Here is a 24,864-nt window from a genome sequence, read left to right on the forward strand (position 1 = left end):
ATCTAATTCTGGCTTAATCATCTATTTATTAAAAAATACTCTTAACAGCTCTGAGTTACACATAAATGATGATAAAGCTATACCTATTTAAGAAAGTAAGTAGGATGTTCTGGATAATTTCTCAACCAACAATGTACATTAGAATGAAAACTGTTATTTTTTTTCCAAAATACTATTATGTCTCAACCAGCAGAGATTCAAATTCAGCAGGACTGGAGTGGGAGTGAGGCCTGGGCAACCATGTGTCTAACCTCAGCCATTTCTGATACATAAGCCTGCATAAGAGCCAGGAACAGGACCATAGACTCTTGAAATATAGAAAGATTTGGGTTCAAAAGTTGGCTCAGTAGGTAATAAGCCTTGTCACTAAGTTAGTTATTTAACCCCTGTGGGTCTCAGTGATCCCATCTGTGAAATGAGGATAACAACAACACTTACTTACTTACTTACTTACCCTATTGGTATGAAAATACTTCTTTCCATGAAAATTACAATTGTTTTCATTTTTCATCAATCACACAAAGTACACAGACTCATTTCAACTTTTTTTCTTCCCACCACAGCAACCCTAATGAGGTAAGTATAATGAAAAAATTAAGGCATAATGGGGGCAATCTGAGAAATTAGTGTCAGAGTAGACATAAACCACTGCATCAAGGTTCAATCTCCTGTAAGCAAAAGAAAGAAACAAGATTTGACTTGTACTGTAATGCAATCTAGTATAGTCAGTTTCCTTTTTATGCGATTCTATTACATAATAGTTACTATCTTCTTTTTAAGGGCCTTTTATTCCTGGTCACTAGAGTCTAGTTTTTTCTTTCATTTTCTTACTTGCCCACCCAACTTTCACATAACTGTCATAAAGAGGAAGAAGGGTGTAAGATAATTACAATCTTCGTAATTTTGAAATTATGCTTTGCCTAATATTTTCTTTCATTGATAATATAACTTATTTTCCACATATATTAAGTTCTCCCTCCCCCCATTTTTTTTAAATTATGGGAAGAAGCAAAGAAATGAACAAACATATATAGCACACTTTAAACAGAACTGTTACTTAAATAACTGAAAACGCATTGACATAATCATTTTTATTTAATTGATAAATACAAGAGAACTGTTGTGAAACCACTGGCAATATAGTAAATTTTAAAGATTTTATTTCAACTTCACTCACTTATATTTCTTGGAATGGGGATATATACATTATTCACCAATAAATGCTAATGCTTTAAATTTACAATTACCCTATTTGTAGAAACCTGAAGATCATTCCAATTAAATGAAAAAAAAATTGTACAAAAACGTTCTTTTGCTCTTACAATTCAAAATACATTCAAATTCACATTCTTACAGCAGCCAAAACCTTTAACCCAAAATTCAGAACTGCAGTCCTACAAGTGAACAAAATAGTGTTTTAATTTAATTATCATGATTGTTAACACTGAAAAAAAAACATGGTGGCTCCTGAAACAAGACAGGTTAGCAACTGGTACGGCTTTCCCTTGTGGGCACTCAAAGCTTTGCCCTTGATTATTATTTTTATTTCATCTTTTCAAACACAGACAATTGCTCCAACTTGAAAGTTTCAATGGAATTTTGGCATTTAATATTGCTAATGCTTGCTAAGATTTAAGAACTCCCAATGATGAGAATCAGAAAATGACACACGACTAAATTAAAATCATCCTAAAAGACTTACTACATAGTGGTATCTGGTATTCAATATCAATAGTGTTTTTGAATTACATGATATGTTTTTCACAAACATAGCACCTCATCAAATATCTGGTAAACACTTTGCAATCACAGTAAGTGTTGGGAGACCAAGTTCCAAAGACAATTATGTGATTCACTTAAAGGTAACATTGTAAGACAAGTCTCAGGCATAATGAAGATTAGGAATGCAGTCTGCTGGTTCCCAAGATCTAAAGGGATGCTCACCTATATGGGCACCATCCTATTAAGACGTGGTAATATGTTTCCAAACCAAAAAAAGTCAGTAAGTGTTAAAATGGACTCCTGCTTTATAAATGATCTGTTAAATGTACTTGTAAAATTAAAAAAATTTCCAAAATGTCAAAAGAGATATGATTATTGTATCTCATTATTCCAAGTAATTCTGTTAAAAAGATACTAAATGAAGTCCAATTTTATCTTGTAAAGTTTTAGTGTAAAAACTAATGTATTGAAATTCCGTAAAGTTTAACTTTCATCTAAATGTAACGAAACAACTATTCATTTTGGTGAGTTTTCACAAGCTGTACTCCTGACCTGAAGAATCACTTTTTTTATGCCGAGGAGATGGAGTAGTCTTTGTAGGAGATGGGGACGCAGTACCAGGTGAGTCAGTTCCTCCATCGGAAGTACTTGGTGATGACGCCAGATAGGGAACTTTCTTTCTTCCAAGGAATCCTCCCCCTTCAAATCCTCCTTTCTTCCTAAACTCTATTTTATTTTCATTTTCATCTTCTGATGACCTTTTCTTGGATTCTGAAAAACCTTCAGCTATTTTATGCACTTCCAATCCGCTATCCAATTCTCTCAAACTTTTTATTTCTACTCCAGGAGACTTTCTCTCAGATATATTACATTCCCCTGTTGCCCCTTTCACTTCAGCTTGTATTGGACCCAAGTTACCATTTTCAGGGACAGCTCTTTCTACATTTCTGTTCAAATTAATGGTCTGGAAGTCCCTATAACTGTGAAAGCTCTCAGTCCTTCTTGCCCTTGCTAATAAAGGACTTTCTCTGTAAGGCCTCATGGAACCGTAAGTAGCTGCTTCATGGGTGGTATCATGGTGCTGAAGCTGAAGGCTGAAATACAGTTTTTAAAAATGACAGTTCAGATTTCACTCTGTGATTTCTCAGGAACATATTAATTATACAACCAATAAAACACACTATATACATACATAAAGTGTATTATATCCATATTTCTCTTTGTAAAAATATACTTATCAAGTACTCTTTATTATATAGATGGTATATAAAATTACCAACACAAATAATACCATCAAATATTCACAGACATGCTGAATTTTTGAACAGCTGAAAAAAAGATGGGAGGAAAAATCCTTGAAACCAATATGAAACCAACATAATTCAGTATTTAGCCCTTGGTTCTTCAGACTTTGGAATTTATCAATATGATAACTAAGAAGACATTATGGAACTTTGTATTAAAATTACATAATGCTTAAATGTAAGACTAGACAACATAATAGAACCACAGATAAATATTGTCCCTGAGACAGGACAATAATTAAAGCTTTACATACTAACCAAGGTGACATGTAATTTTCCTAATTTCCTTTGAATAAATTCTTGATCACATAATAGGCTTCCAATTTGGCAGCAATTCACAAAATAAGTTAAAAGTTAAAAATGTTTTTCTATGAAAAGAACCAGATATGCCTATCAAGAAATTTGGTAAAACTGTTAAAAAGTTAACATAATGTCTGAATTTAAAATGTACCTTGAAAAGTATGGCTTTCTAGAACAACTATGTGATTACAATATTTCAGTCAATTTCCCCAAAAGAAATAAATTTTGTTTATAATACCCAACTCTTTAACCTACCTAGAATTTGATTCTCGTAAGTGGCTATGCTGAACTACGGAAGTTGCTGGACTGATGTTAGGAGTAGCACAGCGAGATGTGCTCAAATCACATTGATCCAGTAATTTGAGTAGCTCTTCTTCGGTTGGACCACCTACATCTTAGGAGAACAAATAGTCATTAAAATCACTTAAGTGAAAAGCTTAACCTTGGGACAAACATCTTTCTGTATGAGAACCTACCCTTATCTTCACTTTTGTTAACCATATCCATAGCAGTGGTCAGATCCCACATTTGAATACTGCCATTTGTATGGCCTGTGAACAAGTAGCGCCTTGGTCTTGAGCCCATCCTACTGGATCCCTCACATTCCCTCACTGTAAATGAGGATATTGTAGTACAGTCAACAGCCTGGATCTCACATATTCTGCAAAAGAAAAGCAGAAAGAGCCCTGATGGGAATGAGCAATTATTTAAAAAGAAGCTATGAAACTAAAAAGACAGAAAGAAAGAAAGCAAACATGTTATACTAGAAAAGACTTTAAAAAAATCATTTAAAATTTATGTGTAAATCTTTAAAATCTGAAACCAGAAGAAATATACAGCTCTATGGAGATGGCCCATATTGTATCCATCATTAGGATAATACTCTTAACTTCAAAAAAAGATTTTTATGACTTTTTAGTTGATTTTCATAAAAGATAAAAGAACCTGAGAGAGAACAATTTTTATCCACATTGACGAATGAGGAAACAATGGGATAACACATCAGCAAATGATTGTTCCAAAGTCATGTAAGGGCTAACTGAATTGTACTTGACTGAATTAGTTATCCCAGCCTACTTCAAAAGAGTTGAGGGAGTTTATTAAAAAAGAAAAATCAGTATAGGCAAACGCAAGGTCAAAAAAATAGACAAAAAAAAATACAATCCACATGAATTTGAGAAGCATACAGGAATAGAATATGAAGCTTAGATGAGCTTCCTAGTAGGCCGGACAAAAAGGAGGGAAAAAGATAATTCCTACATGCCCACATGTAGTGATAAAGACTATCCTAGTCTCATTCTTGATCTCAAGGTTTGTGAATACAGGAATAAACAAACCAAAGTATTTTTCCTGTACTCTCATGCAACAATCAACTCTAAGGAAAGTGAAAGTTTACCTCCAAATGCCCTTTTAGTTATGTGGGCTCTTGGCTGGATCTAGAAACCAAACTGACACCACACAGACTGACAAGAGAGAAGCATATACATTTTATTAGTTTTACATGTACATGGGAATCTTCACAAGAGAGTGAGGTCCAAAGAAGTGGCCACAGCAAGATGCTTTTATACAATTCAGACAAAGAATGATAAACTGTAGAACAAATGACAGGATAAAGAAAATCTGACTAGAGGCAGTAAATTTCTAAGGGAGTCACTAGAAGATATACATATATATTATATATTTAATATATATTACGTATATACTAAATATATATAACATATATTTAATATATATTAAATATGTATTTTATATATACATTATATATATATATAGTGGGACAATGTAAAACTAGTGGAAGGTAAGCATATTCACTCAGGTCCACTGCAGCCCCCAGTTCCCACTCTCCTGTCCTGGTACAGGGAGGATAAAACTCCGAGAAAATCTTTTGGCTTGCTGCATGTAGGAAGAGAGAGGTCAGCTATCCCCTTCTGAAATGACAATCTCTCTAATGTTTTCACCTCAAAATAATCAATATACCAATTTGGCCTATTTTGGGGCAGAATGTCCTTCACTCCTTGGCAAAAAAAAGGGTTCTGTGACCAAATGGGGTGGAGGGGTTCACCAAACACCAAGCAAGCAGTCGATTCTGCAGCAGCCACCAGCTAAGTGTCCTCTAACTCAATTTAATTCTGACACTATCTGTCATATCACATGGGTAGAAGACTCGGTGTCACAAAGCTGAGCCCCACTTCAGAGGCTGATCACAAGCCTCAGGTTATTTTGCCTGTGCTAACTGACTGACTGTAAATCAGGGTTCCCAAAGCCTCCTCCTTAGGTTCAACTAATTTGCTAGGGTGGCTCACAGAATTCAGAGGAAAGCTCACATTTACGAGTTAATTACAAAGAATACAGATGAACAATAGGTTCCCAGGGTAAGGTGTGTGGGAAGGAGCATAGAGCTTCCATGCCCTCCCTGGGCACGCCACCCTTCAGAACCTCCAGGTTTTCAGCTATCTGGAAGCGCTCTGAACTCAGTTATTATTATTATTTTAATGGAGGCTCCATTACATAGGCATGATTGATTAAATCATTGGCCATTGATCAACTTAGCCTTCGGCTCCTCTCCCCTTCTCAAAGGTTGCTGGGTGGGGCTGAAAGTGCCAACCTTCTACTCCCATCTTGGTCTTTCTGGTGACCTGCCATCAGTCAACTCATCGGCATACAAAAAGACACTTATCATTTGGAAGACTTTAAGAATTTTTGAAGGAATATACCAGGAAACAGAGACAAAGACCAAATATGTATTTCACAATATCACACAAAGGAAATTATTATTTTTTTTCATTAGACGGAGTTTTGCTCTTGTTGCCTAGGCTGGAGTGCAATGGCGTGATCTCGGCTCACTGCAACCTCTGCCTCCTGGGTTCAAGCGATTCTCCTGCCTCAGCCTCCTGAGTAGCTGGGATTACAGGCGTGTGCCACCAGGCCTGGCTAATTTTGTATTTTTAGTAGAGATGGGGTTTCTCCATGTTGGTCAGGCTGATCTTGAACTCCCGACCTCAGGTGATCCGCCCACCTCAGCCTCCCAAAGTGCTGGGATTACAGGTGTGAGCCACCGCACCTGGCCTGGAAGTTTTTAATATTTCACCAATATAAAGTTTGAAAGAATTATTTTCATGGGCATTATCAGATTTTAAAATTTCCCCTTTTTTTAGTTGCTAGGGTTTTTTAAAATCATAAATAGGTGACAAATTATCAGATTTTATTCCTGTATTTATCAAGATGATCATAATTTAGTGAATTACATTTATTTTTAAATAATATCTGTAAATTGATTTAAAATGTTCAACAACTCCCTCCTCAGAGTCCTGTTTATGTTTCAAATAAAACAAATCAACATTTGTATGCATATGAAAACTTGGGTCTCAGAAAATACCCTCAGAAGCAAAGTTTCTCTCTGACCTGCAAGGCAAGCCATAGAGACAATCTTCTTTTTCCCCAAGGTGGCTCACAGAAACCAGAACGCTCTTTCCCCAAAGCTAGCCATGAAGCATAAAAATATTACCCTAACATTTCCCTATCTTTCTGTGAACAGCTAGCCATAAAGAAATTAAGGCCCTCACTACAGAGGGGTTCTGCCCCATCCCTGGGAGAAAGGAATGCCACACAGAGACAGTCTCCGCTGGAGTTCCCTACTCAGTCTATTTCTGTTAACTTACAACTTTTTGTCCAGTCACAGTTCTACATGGCTGTCCCTGCTTCTTCTAACCTAAGCATAAAAATGGACGCTTTTCCTTGTGTCTTTGGGTCTTCATTCTGAAGGCTCTCGTGTCATATAAAAGTATAATAAAATCAATTTGTAATGTTTTCTCTTGCTAGCCTATCTTTTGTTAAACTGGTATCTGCTGTGACCCTTCTGCTTCCACAAAACAAACATAATTTTGATCTTTTTTCCCCCTATGTAGATTTCTTTTTTTTTTTTTCTTGAGACGGAGGCCTGCTCTGTCACCCAGGCTGGAGTGCAGTGGCGCGATCTCAGCTCACTGCAAGCTCCATCTCCCGGGTTCATGCCATTCTCCTGCCTCAGCCTCCCAAGTAGCTGGGACTACAGGCACCCGCCACCACGCCTGGCTAATTTTTGGTATTTTTAGTAGAGACAGGGTTTCACCGTGTTAGCCAGGATGGTCTCAATCTCCCGACCTTGTGATCTGCCCGCCTCGGCCACCCAAAGTGCTGGGATTACAGCCGTGAGCCACCGCGCCCGGCCGGGATAGATTTCTTAAAACTACTCCTTTATTTAAAATTTTCTACAAGGTTTTTTCTTGCTTCCTTTAAATAAAACCCTTTCATTTCACTTCTCACTATTAAGAGCCTGAACTGTCCTTAAACAAAATCTTTGGTTCACTATAGCTTTATAAAGGGCTAATTTTCTATTCAATTCTACAGAGTAATTTCTGCATGTTATTTTTGTAACTATAGCTTTTCCTTTGGAATCATAAACTTAAAAATTATAAAATTTGTTTTATCATGCAGAAATTGCAGTGTTACTGTTAGAAATAACAGAAAGGGGGATATCAGAAATAACAGAAGAGGGGATATTAGAATTGAATAAGTAAATATGATATACTACATTGTTAGAGAATGTTATGATACCAGTTTTAATAACATTTGGCAGTTTCTTCACTATGCAGAGAACACTACATCACAGTAATTTATGCAATTTGATAATGAACTTTGATGTAAAAAATTCATCTCAAAGAATTTATTCATCAAAATATTAACAGATATGTTGAAAATGCAGCCATAAAATTTTAAAATGAACAGGATTAGTAACATTAAAATGAAAATAAAATGATTCTATACCTAGAAAACCCCACAGTCTCTGCCAAAGGCTCCTAGATCTAATAAACAACTTCAGCAAAGTTTTAAAAAACAAAATCAATGTACAAAAATCAGTAGCATTTCTATACACCAATTAACATTAAAACTGAGAGCCAAATCAAGAATGCAATCCCATTCACAAAAGCCACAAAAAGAATAAAATACCTAGAAATACAGCAAACCACAGAGGTGAAAGATCTTTAAGACAAGAATTACAAAAACACTGCTCGAAGAAAGCAGACAACACAAACAAGTGGAACAACATTCCATGACCATGGATAGAAAGAATTAATATTGTTAAAATGGCCATGCTACACAAAGTAATTACATCAATGCTATTCTTATCAAACTACCAATGACATTTTTCACAGAATTAGAAAAAACTATTTCTAGGCCGGATGCAGTGGCTCACGCCTGTAATCCCAGCACTTTGGGAGGCGGAGGTGAGCGGATCATGAGGTCAGGAGATCGAGACCATCCTGGCTAACACAGTGAAACCCCGTCTCTACTAAAGATGCAAAAAATTAGCCAGGCGTGGTGGCATGCATCTGTAATCCCAGCTACTCAGGAAGCTGAGGCAGGAGAATAGTGTGAACCCGGGAGGCAGAGCTTGCAGTAAGCTGATATTACACCACTGCACTCCAGCCTGGGCGATAGAGTGAGACTCTGTCTCTTAAAAAAAAAAAAAAAACTATTCTAAAGTTCCTATGAAACCAAAAAAGAGCCCAAATAAAATAGCCAAAGCAATCCTAAGCAAATGAACAAAGCCAGAGATGTCACACTACCCAACTTTAAACTATTCTACAAGGCTACAATAACCAAATCAGCATGGTACCGGTACAAAAACAAACACATAGACCAAAGCAACAGGATGCAGAACCCAGAAAACAAAGCCATATACTTAAAACCACCTGATCCTCAACAAAGTTGATAATAAACAATGGGGAAAAGACTCCCTATTCAATAAATGGTGCTGGGATTACTGGCTAGCCATTTGCAGAAGATTCAAACTCAACCCCTTCCTCTTACTACATACAAAAATCAACAGAAGATGCAGTAAAGACTTAAATGTAAAACCTAAAACTGTAAAAACCCTAGAAGGAAACCTAGGAAATATCAACCTGGACATCAGCCCTGGCAAAGATTTCATGACAAAGACTCCAAAAGCAACTGCAACAAAAACAAAAATTGACAAGTGGGACCTTATTAAAGTAAAGAGCACTTGCACCACAAAAGAAACTATCAACAGAGTAAACAGACAACCTACAGGATAGGAGAAAATACCTGCAAACTAAGCATCTGACAAAGGTCTAATATCCAGCATCTATAAGGAACTCAAATCAACAAGTAAAACATGACTCCATTAGAAAGTGGGCAAACGACACGAACAGACACATGTCTGGAGGTTGCAGTGAGCCGAGATCACACCACAGCACTCTAGCCTGGCAAAAGAGCAAGACTCCGTCTCATTCATAAATAAATAAAATGAAAACAATAACCTTCCTAATGGACTATTAACAGGAAAGTTACTTTTTTCATTTGTTTGACATGCAAAAAACTTTTTCCCTGTAACTTTTAAGTTCTGGGGTACATGTGCAGGATGTGCAGGTCTGTTACACATGTGCCATAGTGGTTTGCTGCATAGATCAACCCATCACCTAGGTATTAAACCCAGCATCCATTAGCTATTCTTCCTGATGCTCTCTCTCTCCCCAGCCCCCCTCACCCCCAACAGGCTCCTTGTTGTGTGTTGTTCCCTCCCATGTGTCCATGTGTTCTCATCGTCAAAAAAATTTGTTTAAAGCAGAGGAATGTTGAAGCAAAATCTGAGGTTATAAATAATAATTTTAAAAGAAGTAAAATTTCAGTCAATAGAAAAGGAAGAGGAAATTAACTTCTACTGTACATCTATTATGGTTAGGTACTATGAGAGATATTTCATTTTTGAAATTTATTTTATCCTATGAAATCCTGCCAAAGTCATTGAACCTTATTTTATAAAGAAACTGGGATAAGGGAAATAAAATAACTTGAGTTGTATTTACATAGCTAGTAACAGGAAGTGCCAGAATTAGTTCAGCCGTCTGCCAGCAAATTCACTATGTTCTTTAAGTTTGAATAGAAATCATTTCTGAAGACAAAAGCAGAGGAATACTGCCAGTGCCATATAATGGAAGCATAAGGGCAGCATTCACAAACAAATACTGAGGAGACTACATAAAGACAGGAATCCTACTCTCACGGAGACAGACAATTTCTCTCCATGTTAAAGTAGATAGAAATAGGTCTAAAATAGAAAAAAAAAATGTGTGCTATGTTGTAAGCTGTGCCAAGATTATGCAAATTAGTGTTATTAATATCATTTTTATTTTAAAAGGGGATACTGAATCAGGAAATCTGTAATGTTTTATTTGAGAAACATCAATAATGTATACAGATTTATATGGGATGGAAAATATTTAAGTTCTAGGTTTTTTAAAGATAGAAACTGTTTATAATAACAAAATTAATAAGTATTTATATTTGGCCATGAAAAAAAGTTCACTGTGTTCTTATTCTATCACTAGTCCCTCCTAACTGTCCACAGCATCAGTGAAACTCTTAAATCCCAGAAAGTAAGCATAAAGTATACTGTCTTAATTTTGAGTTATAATTATGAGATAATAGACTTCTGTCCCAACAATTTGTTTCTAGTAGCACTCTTTGGTCAATATGTCAAATTATGCCATATGTTTTGTAAGACAAAAGGTGGCTTCTGAATACAAATATTTTTACAATAAAGTGTTACCTTTTTCCAGTCGATGAGAGTCTTACAAATAGTTTGTTGGTGATGGGAACAACTTTCTGGATAAACACCTGTTGATCGTCTCGCTCTCCAAAAGGTCCTTGATCAGAAAACAAAAATGTCAAAAAATTAATTAAAAATTTTTTTTTCATTTTACAAAAAGAACATTAATATTAATATAAGAAAAGAATTTCTTATACGTACCAATATGGTATCACATTTCAGCTCAACATCAGACATGCAATAAATGTATACAAGTACTTCAATTTGCATTAAAACATTTTTAAAGAAATACACAATTATTTCTAAATTATATTTTATATATAACTAAGGCTGTAAAAGCTAAAAGAAAAAATTTCCTAAGGTGCCACATTAACAGTACTAGCAGGAGACCTGTTAAGATATTTACTATCTTTGGGGATGTGCTTAGATTCTTATAACTTAAAAGAGACGTATACATTAAGTCATTTCATGTAGTGATTTTACTTTTTAGAGGACAACACACAAAATCTTAAAATATAAAGTGAAACTTCATCAGATGGAATGTAATTAGTTGAAGCTTCTGTTAACCACATTTCTTCTTTTTAAAGATGCAAATTAAAAAAAACACACACACAATTTTATATAAGGTAATTGGTAAACCAAGAGAAAAACACAGTATGAAGATTAAAGTACAGTATAAAATGTACTACTGAGTTGCACCCTGATGCTTTTCAATCTAAAAGGAAAGATTCAATTATTTTCACTTTATTGTATTTGGCAAGACAGATAAATAGCCCATTATATTTTAGAAAGATCCTGAACAACAATGTAAAGAAAAAAAGTTTTTGTTTAAAACTTAAACATAAAATTTTAATAATTCTCTTTTCCCATTACACTTAGTAGCTAAAATAATATCAACTTACAATTCATAAAAAGTATTGTAAAAAGATTTACAATAAAAATTTTAAAGACAATATATCCCGTTATGTTACATGAATCATACATGTACTTATTAAATGAACCAATGTCATCTTTATTATTAGCTAATACTTATACTGTACTTACTATGTGCCACCGTAAATGCTTTCCAAATATATACTCATTTTAATCACCATAATAACCACATAAGGGAGGTACTATTATTTACCATCTCCATTTTACAGATGAAAAAAATAAGGCACCAAGAGATTAGTTAACCAAAGTTCTCATAGGTCCTATAGGATGGAAGTGGAATTCAAACAAACCTGCCTGGCTCTTCAGTATATTATGCAGTTGCTCAATTACTGGAACCTTCTGATCTCTAATTTTATTAAAATGAAATGACAGTCCTCATTCAATAACTCATAAACAAAGTCAAAATAGTGACAATGAATAACTCAGAATAAAATAACTAGGAATGAGAAGACTATAGAACTGTATCTTCTCTCCCTTTGAACTTCATGTTGACATGAGACTGACCCATAACCTATTCTTCATACCTTCTTTGCCCTCGCTTCCCCCACCTCCCATTTATAGTTTCCCTTCCCAAACTGGCTCCTTTCCTTGGAATACAAAATATTCCTAGATCTTTCTTAACTTTAATGAGGGAGAAAGTTGGAGGAATAAAAAAAATGACCTTTGATCGCTTCTTGGCCTTTTGGCTAAGATCATGTGCAAAAATATGACCTTTGAACTTCCCTGCCTTCCAACTAGCTCCATTACTTCTTTATTTCATGGTCACCTCCAATATCTATTACCCCATTACCCATTACAATGTAGATTTCACCTTTACCACTCTACTGAATCTGGACTCTACTCTGTTCCACTAATCTATATGTCCATTTGTCTCTGAAGATATATATATTTTAAATACCACTATAAAGAGGAATGAAAAGCCTCCCTGTCCCCTTTATCTTACTGGGTTTTATAATTAATTTACAGGGCTGTTTATAAATATCTCTTTATTCACAATACACATGCTCTCCCTGAACAATACATCTACTCCTGGGGCTTTCAGGTGCTTCTTATATGCTGAATACTCATAAACATAACTTCTAGTTAAGTTCTTTCTCCAGAAACCAGGTATATCTTCATACCACAGAACCAGGTATATCTTCATACCACAGAATAGTATCCATATGCATCATCACTCAAAATATACAAGTCTGAATTCATCTTTGTTTTCAAAATAAGTTCTTCTTTCTATATTTCTTTATTTAGTAAATAATACTCAGCTACTCCATTTCTCAAGAATCCTTAGGGTCACTTTAGACTCCCTCCTCTCTCATGCCTGCCACATCTAGTCAATGACCACCATGCACTTTGGTTAATAAATTCCTCCTCTCTGGTTTCCTTGCTTCACTCTCTCATGTCTTCACTGTCAAGTCTTCTTGCATGCTCTTGAAAGATGAATTATATATATCACAAATCTAGTATCATTCTCAAAATTCTTCAAAAGGTCTCCATTACTTATAAGATAAAATCTAAATTTCTTAGTTTGATGTATAGATGCCTTCCACGATCCGGCACTGGCCTATTCACTCAGTATGTCTTACTATTCTTACCCACATATCCTATAATCCAACAATTAATGACCTTCTTGACATTTTCTAAACTTGTCAAGTTCCCTTGGCCTCTACCCTTTTAACTTGCTGTTTTCTCTGCCAGGAATGTTCCAACCTTAGAACCTTCCACACCCAACAAATGTCTATCCTTCATGTATCAGTTCAAACATTAAAACCTCTGTGTGTTCTCTGTCTGAATGTCAGCTTCTGTCAACATTAAGTGGGGTATCTACCTCCTAAATTGTCAAGATTAAACGAGAGCGTATATTACAACCTCTAACATAGATCCTGGCACTATCTCCTCCGGGTTCTTTTTGACCTATGCCTTTAAGCAAAGTTGCAAAATGCAACTGTTTTATTTTAATTCCCACTGCTCACTACATTGTAAGTTGATGTTCACCGCACTTTTTAAAATTTCTAATATCTAGAACACAAGTACTCGATAAATATTTGTTGAATAAATAACAATATAAACTTCCAGTGCCTAGAATCATGCAGAGAACTGGGATTATATAACAACTGTTAAAACTGGTAACACTGCATATTTCTCTTTCTAAAAATAGTAAGGCTGTGGTAGTAGAATTCTCTTAAGTAGCTTATAAGGACAGTGAGATTCTTTCAAATGGGGCCGGGGGTGGAATGATCTATCTCTATGAAGACTGTATATGTGTATGCACACATGTGTGGATGTGTGAGTGCCCATGTGCACACGTATGTATGGTGTATAGAGAGAAAACCTAAACTAAACTTATACACCTTTTGCTGAAATCAGAGAATATCAATGGAGACATACTACATTGTTTCCTAATGAATATTACGATGTCATCAAAATGACTCTCATTTATAGGGACCAACGTTTTTCTAGCTTCAAATTTTATTTTCAGTAGATTAACAAAAAAAATTTCAAATGTCAAATGTACACAGTTATCATAGTTTTAATAATAAATAAAAGTAGTTAACATGTGAAGATGACATTCTTTAAATGATGAAACATTAATAAGAGGAAAAATTTGCTCTAACATTTTAATGAAAAACGCTGCAATAAAATAATTTTGTGAATTTATAGAATTTAATCAGAAAAATACACTAAAATTCTGTTTAGAATTTCAAAATTAAAATGGAAAATTTGTATTTAAAACTCATTTTTGTGGTTTTATTAGTTGATATGCTTCTTCTGAACAGTTAATATAGTACCTAAAAATGCCCTAAAATAACCTAACCCACCTATGTCATTTCCAGAGGAATAGCTACCATGACTTTCTGTCTCCTCCAGGGATAGTATCTTGAATGACGCTAAAGGAGTAGAACCTGGCTGAGTAGAGATCATTCCTCTGAATCGTGTTACTGTCCACGTCCGGACATGATTATTATCTGCACAGACTAGCAGAGAAAGAGAACACAAAAGAATACAAAATTACTTTTAAAAACTCATTTTAACTTTTTTCACTATCATCTATATTACACAGATCAGAGTATAAGTGGCAAATGACATATTTATCTTAAAACTATACTTGATTTGTGACTACTTAACAAAAGTGAGAAAACTGAATGTTTTACCTTGCTGCAAAATATAAGGTACATTAAGTAAACCTACAGATCCTCATAAAAATAGCTTGTAGGTTATAAATGTAGTAAAGGTTAAAAATAATGTGGTGTAAGAAAAAAGATGCTGAATATTATCCTGTTCTGTGGCCAAACTACATAGTAAACAGTTTCCTAGTTTATTTTTCCTAACTATAGAAACTGTTTCTGCTTATGCTACTCAACTATTAACCTAGATCAGAACTTACCGAAAAATTATTGGCACAAATGACATTTGTCAAACATCTTGAGCAATCAGCTATTTATTGCCAACTCATAGTTACATTAAGGAAAATTAAGATTCTGTACTAAAGCTGAGCATTATTTTTATATAAAGTCTGTATTTAAAAAACATACTCCAATTAGTTTTATTTATTTTGTGAATAGAATATTAACTGAGCATATACTGAAATGTCTCCTCGTCTAGCTCTACTTTTTTTTGTCTGAGTAGATACTCTATTTGAAAATATACACCATAAAGTGTATCACTAATGCAAAAACTACTTTTTTTGGCATGCTTTAATAAAAAATATACTGATTTTGCCATTTATGATTTTAGAAAATCTGTTATTATTAGCAATGAACTATGAACTCATCAGTAAATATTAGGAAAGTATCTAAAATTTCTTATATACACACATACATAATATTTACTACTGGGTAAAAATGTGTTACATATTCTACAGTTACACATATTTTAAACAAAACTTTAGAAAGAAATTTAATTTTGGCAAACAGCAATAAGTAACATCTGTGTACTTTCTATTCTTATATAACAAAATTCTCAATTATTAGACTGTCAGTTTTCTGGTGAAAAGGGGACATTTTGTTCTAGGCTATTTAGTTTCACGGGAAATCATTTCCTGATTTCACTACTAAGCTTACTAGGATTCAGAAAAATAATTTAAATATTTTTAGTTGATTCAATTGGACAATTACGTCAATTTTGCTAATATTAGTCATTATCCAAAGTTTTTCTTTAAGGGATTAAAATGCACTATAGGGAAAACAATGTCATTACATATGTGTTAATATCCACCAGGTGGCAGAATAACATAACTGAGTATACACAAAATACTCCAGATTTTTTGTTAAAAAGGATATTTCTCTTGACAAACTTACAAAAGTTTCAAACCTACATGAAATATCTGATGTTAAAATACAAGTTTTACAAAGTAGTTCCTTGGTATCACATCCCACAATAACATTATAACCACCAAAATAATAGCAATTATTACAGAGTATCTCTATACATTATCATCTAAACATCACAATAACCCTTCAAAACGGCCCATTTTCTCAGAGAATTGAGTTGCCTTATTTCATAACATTTATTCAGCATCTTTTACGTGTCAGAATTATGCTAAGTGCTGAGAACACAACAAAGTTTCTGCTATTGGAGAATTTTCTAGAAGAGATAGAGATAATAAACAAGCAAATAAATGAATAAGTGATAAAGCTATGAAGAAAACAAAGCAAGGTACCGTTAGAGAAAGTTATTGTTGGACAGAGGTTTGGCTAATTTAATTTAAAGCAGGTGGCCAAGGGGCACTCATTGAGAAGGGCTTTGAAACGGCACCAGAATGACAAGAATGCAGTCAAACAAATACCTATGGGCAAACCATTTCAAATAAAAAGAACAAACACAAAAGTTCGAAGGCATTTTTAAGAAACAGAAAAGCCAACAGGTTAGAGTGTTATCAGCAATGAGAAAAGTGACATGGGATTGGGAAGAAATTTTAAAGGTAGGTAGAATCTAGAACAAGAAAAGCCATACAGGCTATGGTAGAAATTTAAATTTATTCTAAATACAATTAGAAGCCATCAGGAATCAAACTTCGTTTGCGTTTCTAAAAGATGCTTCTGGCTGCTGTGTGGAACATGTACCATAGAGAGGGAAAAGTTGAGAAGTTACTACAGTCATCTAGGGGAGAAAGGATGATGACGTGAGACACTAGACTGACAGCAATGAAAAGTGACTGGATTTGTGACATAATGTAGCAGCAAAACCAACAGGACTTACTGATGAATTGTACTATGTAGGAGGTGAAAGAAAGGGAGAAATCAAGGGTGATTCCTAGATTTTCAGCTTGAGTAGATAAGTAGATGGTGATACTGTATACTAAGATGGCTTTTGAGGGAGAAATCATTAAGTTCTATTTTGTCCTACTTAAATTTGAGATGCCTATTAAACATACAACCAGAGATCCAGACACTGGATATACAGGGTTTGGAACTCTTTGGATGGTCATAGGTGGAGGAAAGTTTGGGAACCACTGACATATAATTACTATTCAAATAACTGGGAAAGTGCAGATAAAGAATACAGAGTCCAGGAAAGAGCTCAAGGGCAATCCAACACTCAGCAATTGTGCAAAAGATGAGGAACCAGCAAGAGTTAGAAACTCCTCAGTGGGGCAGGGGAGTAATGTTTTATGAAAACCTAACAGAGACTGTTTTAGCAAGGCATACTTATACCACAAACAATTACACATTCAATAAAAGCATAATCATTCAGCTATGGACTGAATTTCAGCTCCACATGGTGTTTAATTAGATTGAGAAACTTTCACTACATCTTTCACAAAAGATGCATTATCTTCTAGCCAGCCTTCACAAAAACAAATCTGATACATGAAAACCATGTTTGTAAAAATTTTAAGTTGGGCAAGAACTGCTCTACAAAAGGAGTTAATGTAAGACTCCTCTAGAAAGCAAGCTTTACTGACATACCCAACTCACAATGCAATTTTCACAAAGTCTTTTAGAAATCATCTTCCATACACAATGAATTTCTTCAATAGAATTTTACTTTGTAATCAGAAAGTACTATTCGTTAAACTTGAAAATTAGTATTTAATTTTTTATGTATCCAATTAGTATTTAATTAAAAATTTTATATGATTATGAAGAACTACAAACCCAAGAAAAGCTTATTTTCTTCAAATAATCTCTACAATTTTAATTTTTATTATTTTTGAGATGACAAAATATCAAAATACACATTTAAATCTACAGTTTTAGCATTAAACCATAATATAATCAACCCAATTTATATTAAAAGTACAACTTGAAAAATTTAATAAAAATTCCTCTTAGCAGGGTCATAATAAATATTTTGCAATAAGATATGCCAAGAGAGCAAAAAAAAAAAAAAAAAATCACATCTCCTAAATTTAAGTATATTAAAACCAGGTAAAATAAAAAACATCTTTTTTTTGTTTTCCTCTTTTTTGGTAGAGGTGGGGTTTCACCATGTTGCCCAGGCTAGTCTTCAACTCCTGGGCTAAACCAATCCACCTGCCTTGGACTCCTAAACTGCTAGGATTTATAGGCATGAGCCACCACGACCAGCTCAAAGAAATCTTTACAAGACAATCATAATTTCTTCAGTGATTAAACTTTTCTAGTACTTCTTTTAGTATATTTTTCTCACATAAACACTGCGTTTTCATTCTTTTAATGAAAATAACACACAGAGCCAAGTTCCTTACCAGTATAATGAAATCATTTTACCTGATACAAGATGCTTCTCTGATAGCATGATTTTTGTTACGGGACTTCGGTGAACTGTGAAAGTCTGAAAAAGCTGAGGACCTGACCCAACTGTCTCTGGGTGTTGTACAATCACTCGTACTGCTCCAGAGCTCGTACCATAGGCGATCTCGATCCAGTTACCACTGACACCTATATAAAGTCAAGAGTTGACAGGTGATACAATATGGAACGATAATAAAAAAGCTACCCTCGCAAAGCTTCCCTATGATAAAACAGGCAGAGCTGGATTCACTGTTTATATCAGCCCCAAATCCAGTTCAGTAAAAAACAAAATCTTAAGACTTCTCCGGTCATCTTAAAATCATTATTTCCTTGATAAATCTTTTCCTAACCCTCACTCCAAGATGTAACTATTCACCTCCTGCCTTGCACTATTAGGTTCTATCACAGTAATTATAACACACTAATTCTGTACTTATTTCTATGTCTAGCTACTTCTATTCCTTATTGACAAAGACTGAATCATAACCATCTTTTTATCTGTCACCTCACAGAGTGCCTGAGACACCGTAGGTACTCAACATAGTTTAAAGAATTCATAAATCTGCCATGCCAAGAACACTACTGAAACAGCATAGTATTCCAAAAGCAATATTCCTTATTATGTCTAGCCTAGAATTACCATCTGCTTTACTTAAACTACAATACTAAATCATTCTCAAATAATCAAGCATTAAATATACTATTTAAGTTTCAAAACACTGTGCTAGGGAATAAACATACCCATTACATTGCTTACATCATACTTAAAATATGTTGTTTCTTCTAATCATCTAAGGTTCAGCTGTGTCTTTTGTTTTCTTTTTTTCAAAAAGTGCCCAGACCCCATTGCAAATTTAGATAGGAAAAAATTCAGTGACCTATACTCTTAAAAGCTTCATGGATAGAGAACATCTTAGCTTTACTGGCTGTTCTAGTTTTACTAACTGATTCATCTGAAAATACTTGAATCAAAGGAAAAAAAGCATGTCATGAAAAACACTTCCTAGAACCAGAAAGATGACTCCATTTTTCATGCCTTAAAATCCCCCTGCCACTACAAAAGAAGTGCTTTGATTTGTAAAACTTTCCCAGTTTTATGCCTGCCTTTTAACTAGATTTAAAAAAAAATCCACAGCTCATTCTAGAGCAGGGGTTGGTACACCTTCCGTAAGGGGCCAAGTAGTAAACATTTTAAACTCTGCATGCCACACTGTCTCTGTCACAACCTCTCAATTCTGTCATTGTGGCATAAAAACAGCCAAAGACAGTGGTATCAAAAAGAGCCAGCTTGGCTAGAAATCCATGGTTTACTAAACCCTATTTCTAGAGCAATACAATTTAAGTCGTACTATGGTTTCAGTCAAATTCATAGGTATACTCTTGAATATTTCTTTCATACTAAAAATTATGGTTTCTTTTAATAACTTAAATGAAATGATGACTTATATAAGTAGCACATCCAAACCTATTAGTATTACTGAATACATATTGTTTCTTAGAACCCCTTTCATTACAGATAAATTTTAAATTTCCCATTTGTGCTTATCTTTTACTCCAGAATACAAAAATTCTTACTACTTTACAGAACTAGTCTGTTACTTTTATTGCAATGGCCTCTAAAATGCACTGAAAGTTATAAAATGCCTTTTTTCTACAGCTTAAATTTTTAAATTCCCAAGAAAATAAGCTTAGTTTCCAGTAGTAGTCTAAGAACTTTTTATTTTTTAAAAAGCTCCTAATTTTTAAGTGAAAAATTAGTTATTTTAATAGAAGACAAATGTGCAGAATTTTTTTTTTTTGAAATTTCAGCTAATATTATAATAATATGGCTCAACAAATGCAATTCAGCGTAAGGGAAGTTCCAATTTTCCACCTCAAATTATGTTTGTTTACTGGTCATGTTTGACTTCAGTATAAAACTGAATACAAATTTTAGACTTAGTAGAGATGAAATCCTTAGGCACTGCAGTTCTCAAAAAGAAATAAACCAGTTTAATTTGACCTAGTCACATAATAAACTAATGAATAAAAAGATAAAAAGTCAAGAATGTATATAATTGGCCATGTACTAACTTGTTTTGGGTGTGAGGTAAACACTCAGAGCAGTAATAGCATCATTTGAAGGATCATGATACAGTTCAGTTACAAGAAGATCATTATCTTTCATTCGCAAGGGGAACTTCTGCATATCTAAAACATAAAAATTTTAAACAGCATTAAAATAAATAGCATATCTATTTAAAACTGAAAGGTAATGTTTTCTTGTTCTCATTTAAAAAATTACATTAAGCAGGAGCATTTTAAGTGACTGAACACTTACCTATGTAATATATTGATCCATTGTTACATCCAAGCAGAAGGAATGATCCAGCAGTGTCATAACTAGTAATAGGAACAACATCTTGAACCTGATGTAGTGAGAGTATTATCAGATGTTAGATAGTAATTATAATTTCTATTTTCTGGTCAATTTCCTCAAAACTTTGATTCTTCTGGTAAAGAGGCAACCAATATCCAATTTTAGTAGGGCTTAGGGAATAAACTTTCTTCAGGTGCACACGTGCACACACATATACACAAACATGCTACAGAGGAAAACCATCAATATGCTTCCTTCAAAATATTTTTTTAAATTGTATTTCCCACAGCAGTACTTTCCTTTCTCAATTTCGATGGGTTGTCTCCTCTTTTTTTGCATGTGATCACTAGATCGCAGCCCACTAGAACTGGAAGGCCAAGTCTGACCAGGTCCCTTTCTTTTCCCTTTCTCACACAAGAGATTAAATGACCTGTCCAAAGTTACACAGTAAGCAAGTGACAGAATCAGAACTAGTAAACAAAGCAACTGATTTCCAGAAAGTACTTGCTCCCTTGACAATTTATTATTTCTCTGAAAAGGTGGTATTCTCTATTTTTCATTCTCCTTGCTAAAGGTTACTTGTTTTCTAGGAAATGGCAAGGCAAACAAAGTCTCATTTGTATTTATTTTTTTAAAGTACAGGAATAAAAAAATTAGTTTTTCCAGGAAAATCAATCTAGTTTACAAATTAATACCTTCCCATATTTGTGCTAAAAGAAACAGCAAAGGGCTTGAGTTTTACCACATAACAAAACAAAAAGCAAACAAACAAAAAACATAAAAAGTGTGGGCACAGTGGCTCATGCCTATAATCCCAGCACTTCGGGAGGCCGAGGCAGGCAGATCACCAGAGGTCAGGAGTTCGAAATCAGCCTAGCTAACATGGTGAAACCCTGTCTCTACTAAATATACAAAATTAGCTGGGCGTAGTGGCGCATGCCGGTAATTCCAGATGCTCGGGAGGCTGAGGCAGGAGAATTGCTCGAACCTGGGAGGCAGAGGTTGCGGTGAGCGGGTATTGTGCCACTGCACTCCAGCCTGGGCAACAGAGTGAGACTCGGTCTCCAAAAAAAAAAAAAAAAAATGTGTTTGCTAGGATAGTTGCAATACTATTTTAGTAGAGTGATATTCTACTATTCATCAAAATGAATCTTCCCTGTTTACAGCCAGGCCAGACAAGCCTGTTAAGCTTCTTCACAGATGACATTTAAATGAATTACTAAGACACCAAGTTTTGCATACAAGTCTAAAAGATTTCCAATAATTTAAAAGTTAAAAATGTTAAGGGACTTTTACTTTTCATATACTATACCTGGCTTTCATTTGAAAAGTAAAAATCTAAACATTATCTGCTTAACATTTAAGTACTCTTTATGTACCACTTATTATCCAAGAAAACAAACAATGAACTAGAGATAAGGGATGTGAGGTATCCCCTTGCTCTCTAGGAGCTGGTAACTTGTGAGAAAGAAAAATAAGACAATTATAGTGTGACAGGCACTAGAATAGACTACAATACAATCACAGGAGAGAGGGGAAGAATTGCCATCTCAATGCTGGTGGATGAAGAGCAAAGATCAAGGAAGGTTCACAGAGGAAGTGAAGCTTGAAGACTGAAGTCAACTATGAGTTAGGTAGGGCAAGGGGAAAGGGAATATCTGAGGAGCAAGTAAAAAAAGCACAGAATCTAGGTTCATTCTAATTAAAAACAGAAATAACTAAAACTTGGAAATAATCATTCCTCTAAGCTCTTCCTGTATATAACCCTAATTTCTGTACCCTCTCAATGTCATGCAGTTATGAGTTACACAAGAAATATCTCAAAGAACTCAATCGTCATGCCCTATCCTGAGGTCAGGCTTTTAATTAAAGCCAATGCCAAAACATTTTACACCAGGAAAACATTGAGTACTTTTCAGTGATATTAGTAAAGATGTCTAAAGGATGGAGGGGAGACTGCTTTACACACCACTAACTAATTTTCTTACTCAAGTTAGCTAAATCATTTTAGCTCTAGCACTAAAGGAAAGGGCTTCAACTCCTACCCCAGATTCTTCATGGCAGGAAAATGGGGACAGATAAGGCCATGAGATTCTTCTCCCTTTGGATACTTTTTTTTTTTTTTTTTTTTCAATGAAAGAGCAGCAGAAGCCTAGCGCTTCCCAAGGCACAAAGGCAAACATTTTTACCATTTATTCTCTGGGAGGATGGGCTCTAGGATTAAAGCCTTGCTACTTCTTCTGTAACCTTTAATCATGACCTGCTTTTCTTTCCATGTCTACCCCTCCATACGGGAAAACAGAGAAAGCAGAGGATAAGCAGAGTTACAGTGAGTTACAACTGCTGAGTTCTTCTCTCCCAGCACAAGCAAGGAAGCAGCCACTGTGTGGCCTCCTCTTCTTCGTCCTAACAACTTCATGGCAAGAATCCAAGAAACCATACTGATTAGTATGCATGGTTCAGTCATGTGGTCACAAATATAAAATGGAAGTGGATTTTTCTCTTATAAGGTAGCACACAGTGATTACCACTAATTTCTACATGTAAATTTAAATTTACAGTTTAAAAATACCAGTCTATCTTCCCATATAGGACCCCTAGAATCTTTTAACTACAATCTCTATACCTGTAAACTTATCATTATTTTTTACAGGATGTTTTAACCTTCGTCCATTACTTTTTAAATAATCACTTATCTAAATTTACCATCGTATTTACCAAATCTTTCCTAATCACTGCTTAATGCATTCCATTTCTTCCCCTTCAAATATAACGTTCTTCTCAAAAAGCATTTTTCTTTAGTAGTCCTTTCAAAAATTCTCTCTGAAAAAAAACCCTTCTCATTCAGGTTTGAATGATAGCTTTGCTGTGTATGAAAACCTAGGCTGAAAGTTACTTTCTCTACCATTTGGAGAATGCCCGTTGTCGTCTTCTGGTGTCTACTACTGGTGATGAGAAATCTGATCAAAGTCTAATGACAGGCAAACTGTCACTATTCTGTGAATACTTTTTATCGTAATTTATCTTTTATTATAGCACATTTAAACATTCAGGCTGAGAAAACTTGGTACATTTCTTTAATCAATAAATTCATGCCCATTTTCATTTCTCCAAAATGTTAGCAGTTGTTATCTTTTCCAATATGGCTCCTCTAGTCTGTTCCTATCTGAAATGCTTTCTCACTTTTTCCTTCTTTTTCATATTTTCTATCTCACTCTTGGCTCAACTGGAAATGATTTTCTCAGATGTGTCTGTCAATTTACTAATTTTCTTTTAGCTGCGCTTCTATTTAACCATTAAATAAATCTAAAAAATTTTTTTTCAATGACCTTTTAATTTTCAGTATTTTATTTCCCTCCATTTTCTGATTTGTCCTATTCCTTCAACACAGCAGCTTTCTAATTGTTCCATTATTTCCAATTTGGGGATTGCAAATTTTTTCTTGTTTAATGACTTTTCGTTATTTGTTTCCATATGAAGTTTATAAGTTTTGGGAGGTTATTTTAGTAGAAATTACTCCTTCTACAGGATTCTTGTGTGCTCTCTTCTGAGAAAGTGTTCTAACTGGTGTCATATCTGTATCTAGAAATGTCAATAGTCCTAGATCAGTTTCTCAAATTGGAGTTCTCATAGAACAAAGGCAAGTTTTTGTGCTTCAATTCACTCCTAATTTGAATATGTTGGTTTCAATTTCTAATGGTTTCCTCTTGCATCTCCTTTTCCCATTCCAAGACACCAAACACACATCAAACTTTCTTGTTCCAAGATTATTGGGCAAACTTTTCCCAGTCTTCTCAGGGACTGAGAAACTTAAAACTTCAGATTTTTGTAAGAGGCTCAATTTCTACTGTCCCATGAAATCATGCCTCCTACTTTTGCTAAAATCCCAGATCCCAGAGCCTTTAGTTTGGTATGTGGTATGCAAGT

At 34.6% G+C, this 24,864-nt stretch overlaps 1 protein-coding gene across 7 annotated transcripts in view; it reads right to left on the reverse strand.

Moving 5' to 3' along the window:
- Positions 1-1,143: 1,143 nt before the first annotated feature.
- Positions 1,144-24,864, reverse strand: part of KCTD3 (potassium channel tetramerization domain containing 3) — a 54,573-nt gene continuing 30,852 nt past the window's right edge. For 4 of the 7 annotated variants that reach the window (XM_514196.8, XM_016938639.3, XM_063792065.1 and 1 more), the window contains 8 exons: positions 20,899-20,986; positions 20,652-20,768; positions 18,555-18,725; positions 14,682-14,837; positions 10,936-11,032; positions 3,803-3,987; positions 3,582-3,720; positions 1,144-2,816 (listed from right to left, as the gene is read on the reverse strand). In XM_514196.8, coding sequence (XP_514196.3) covers positions 2,255-2,816; positions 3,582-3,720; positions 3,803-3,987; positions 10,936-11,032; positions 14,682-14,837; positions 18,555-18,725; positions 20,652-20,768; positions 20,899-20,986 — 1,515 coding nt within the window. In that variant the 3' untranslated portion in view covers positions 1,144-2,254. The remainder of the gene's footprint in view (positions 2,817-3,581; positions 3,721-3,802; positions 3,988-10,935; positions 11,033-14,681; positions 14,838-18,554; positions 18,726-20,651; positions 20,769-20,898; positions 20,987-24,864) is intronic. The other 3 variants (XM_009441479.4, XM_016938645.2, XM_063792055.1) reach the window with 2 other exon arrangements.

Source organism: Pan troglodytes, chromosome 1 (assembly GCF_028858775.2).
Source record: "Pan troglodytes isolate AG18354 chromosome 1, NHGRI_mPanTro3-v2.0_pri, whole genome shotgun sequence".
NCBI lineage: Eukaryota > Metazoa > Chordata > Mammalia > Primates > Hominidae > Pan > Pan troglodytes.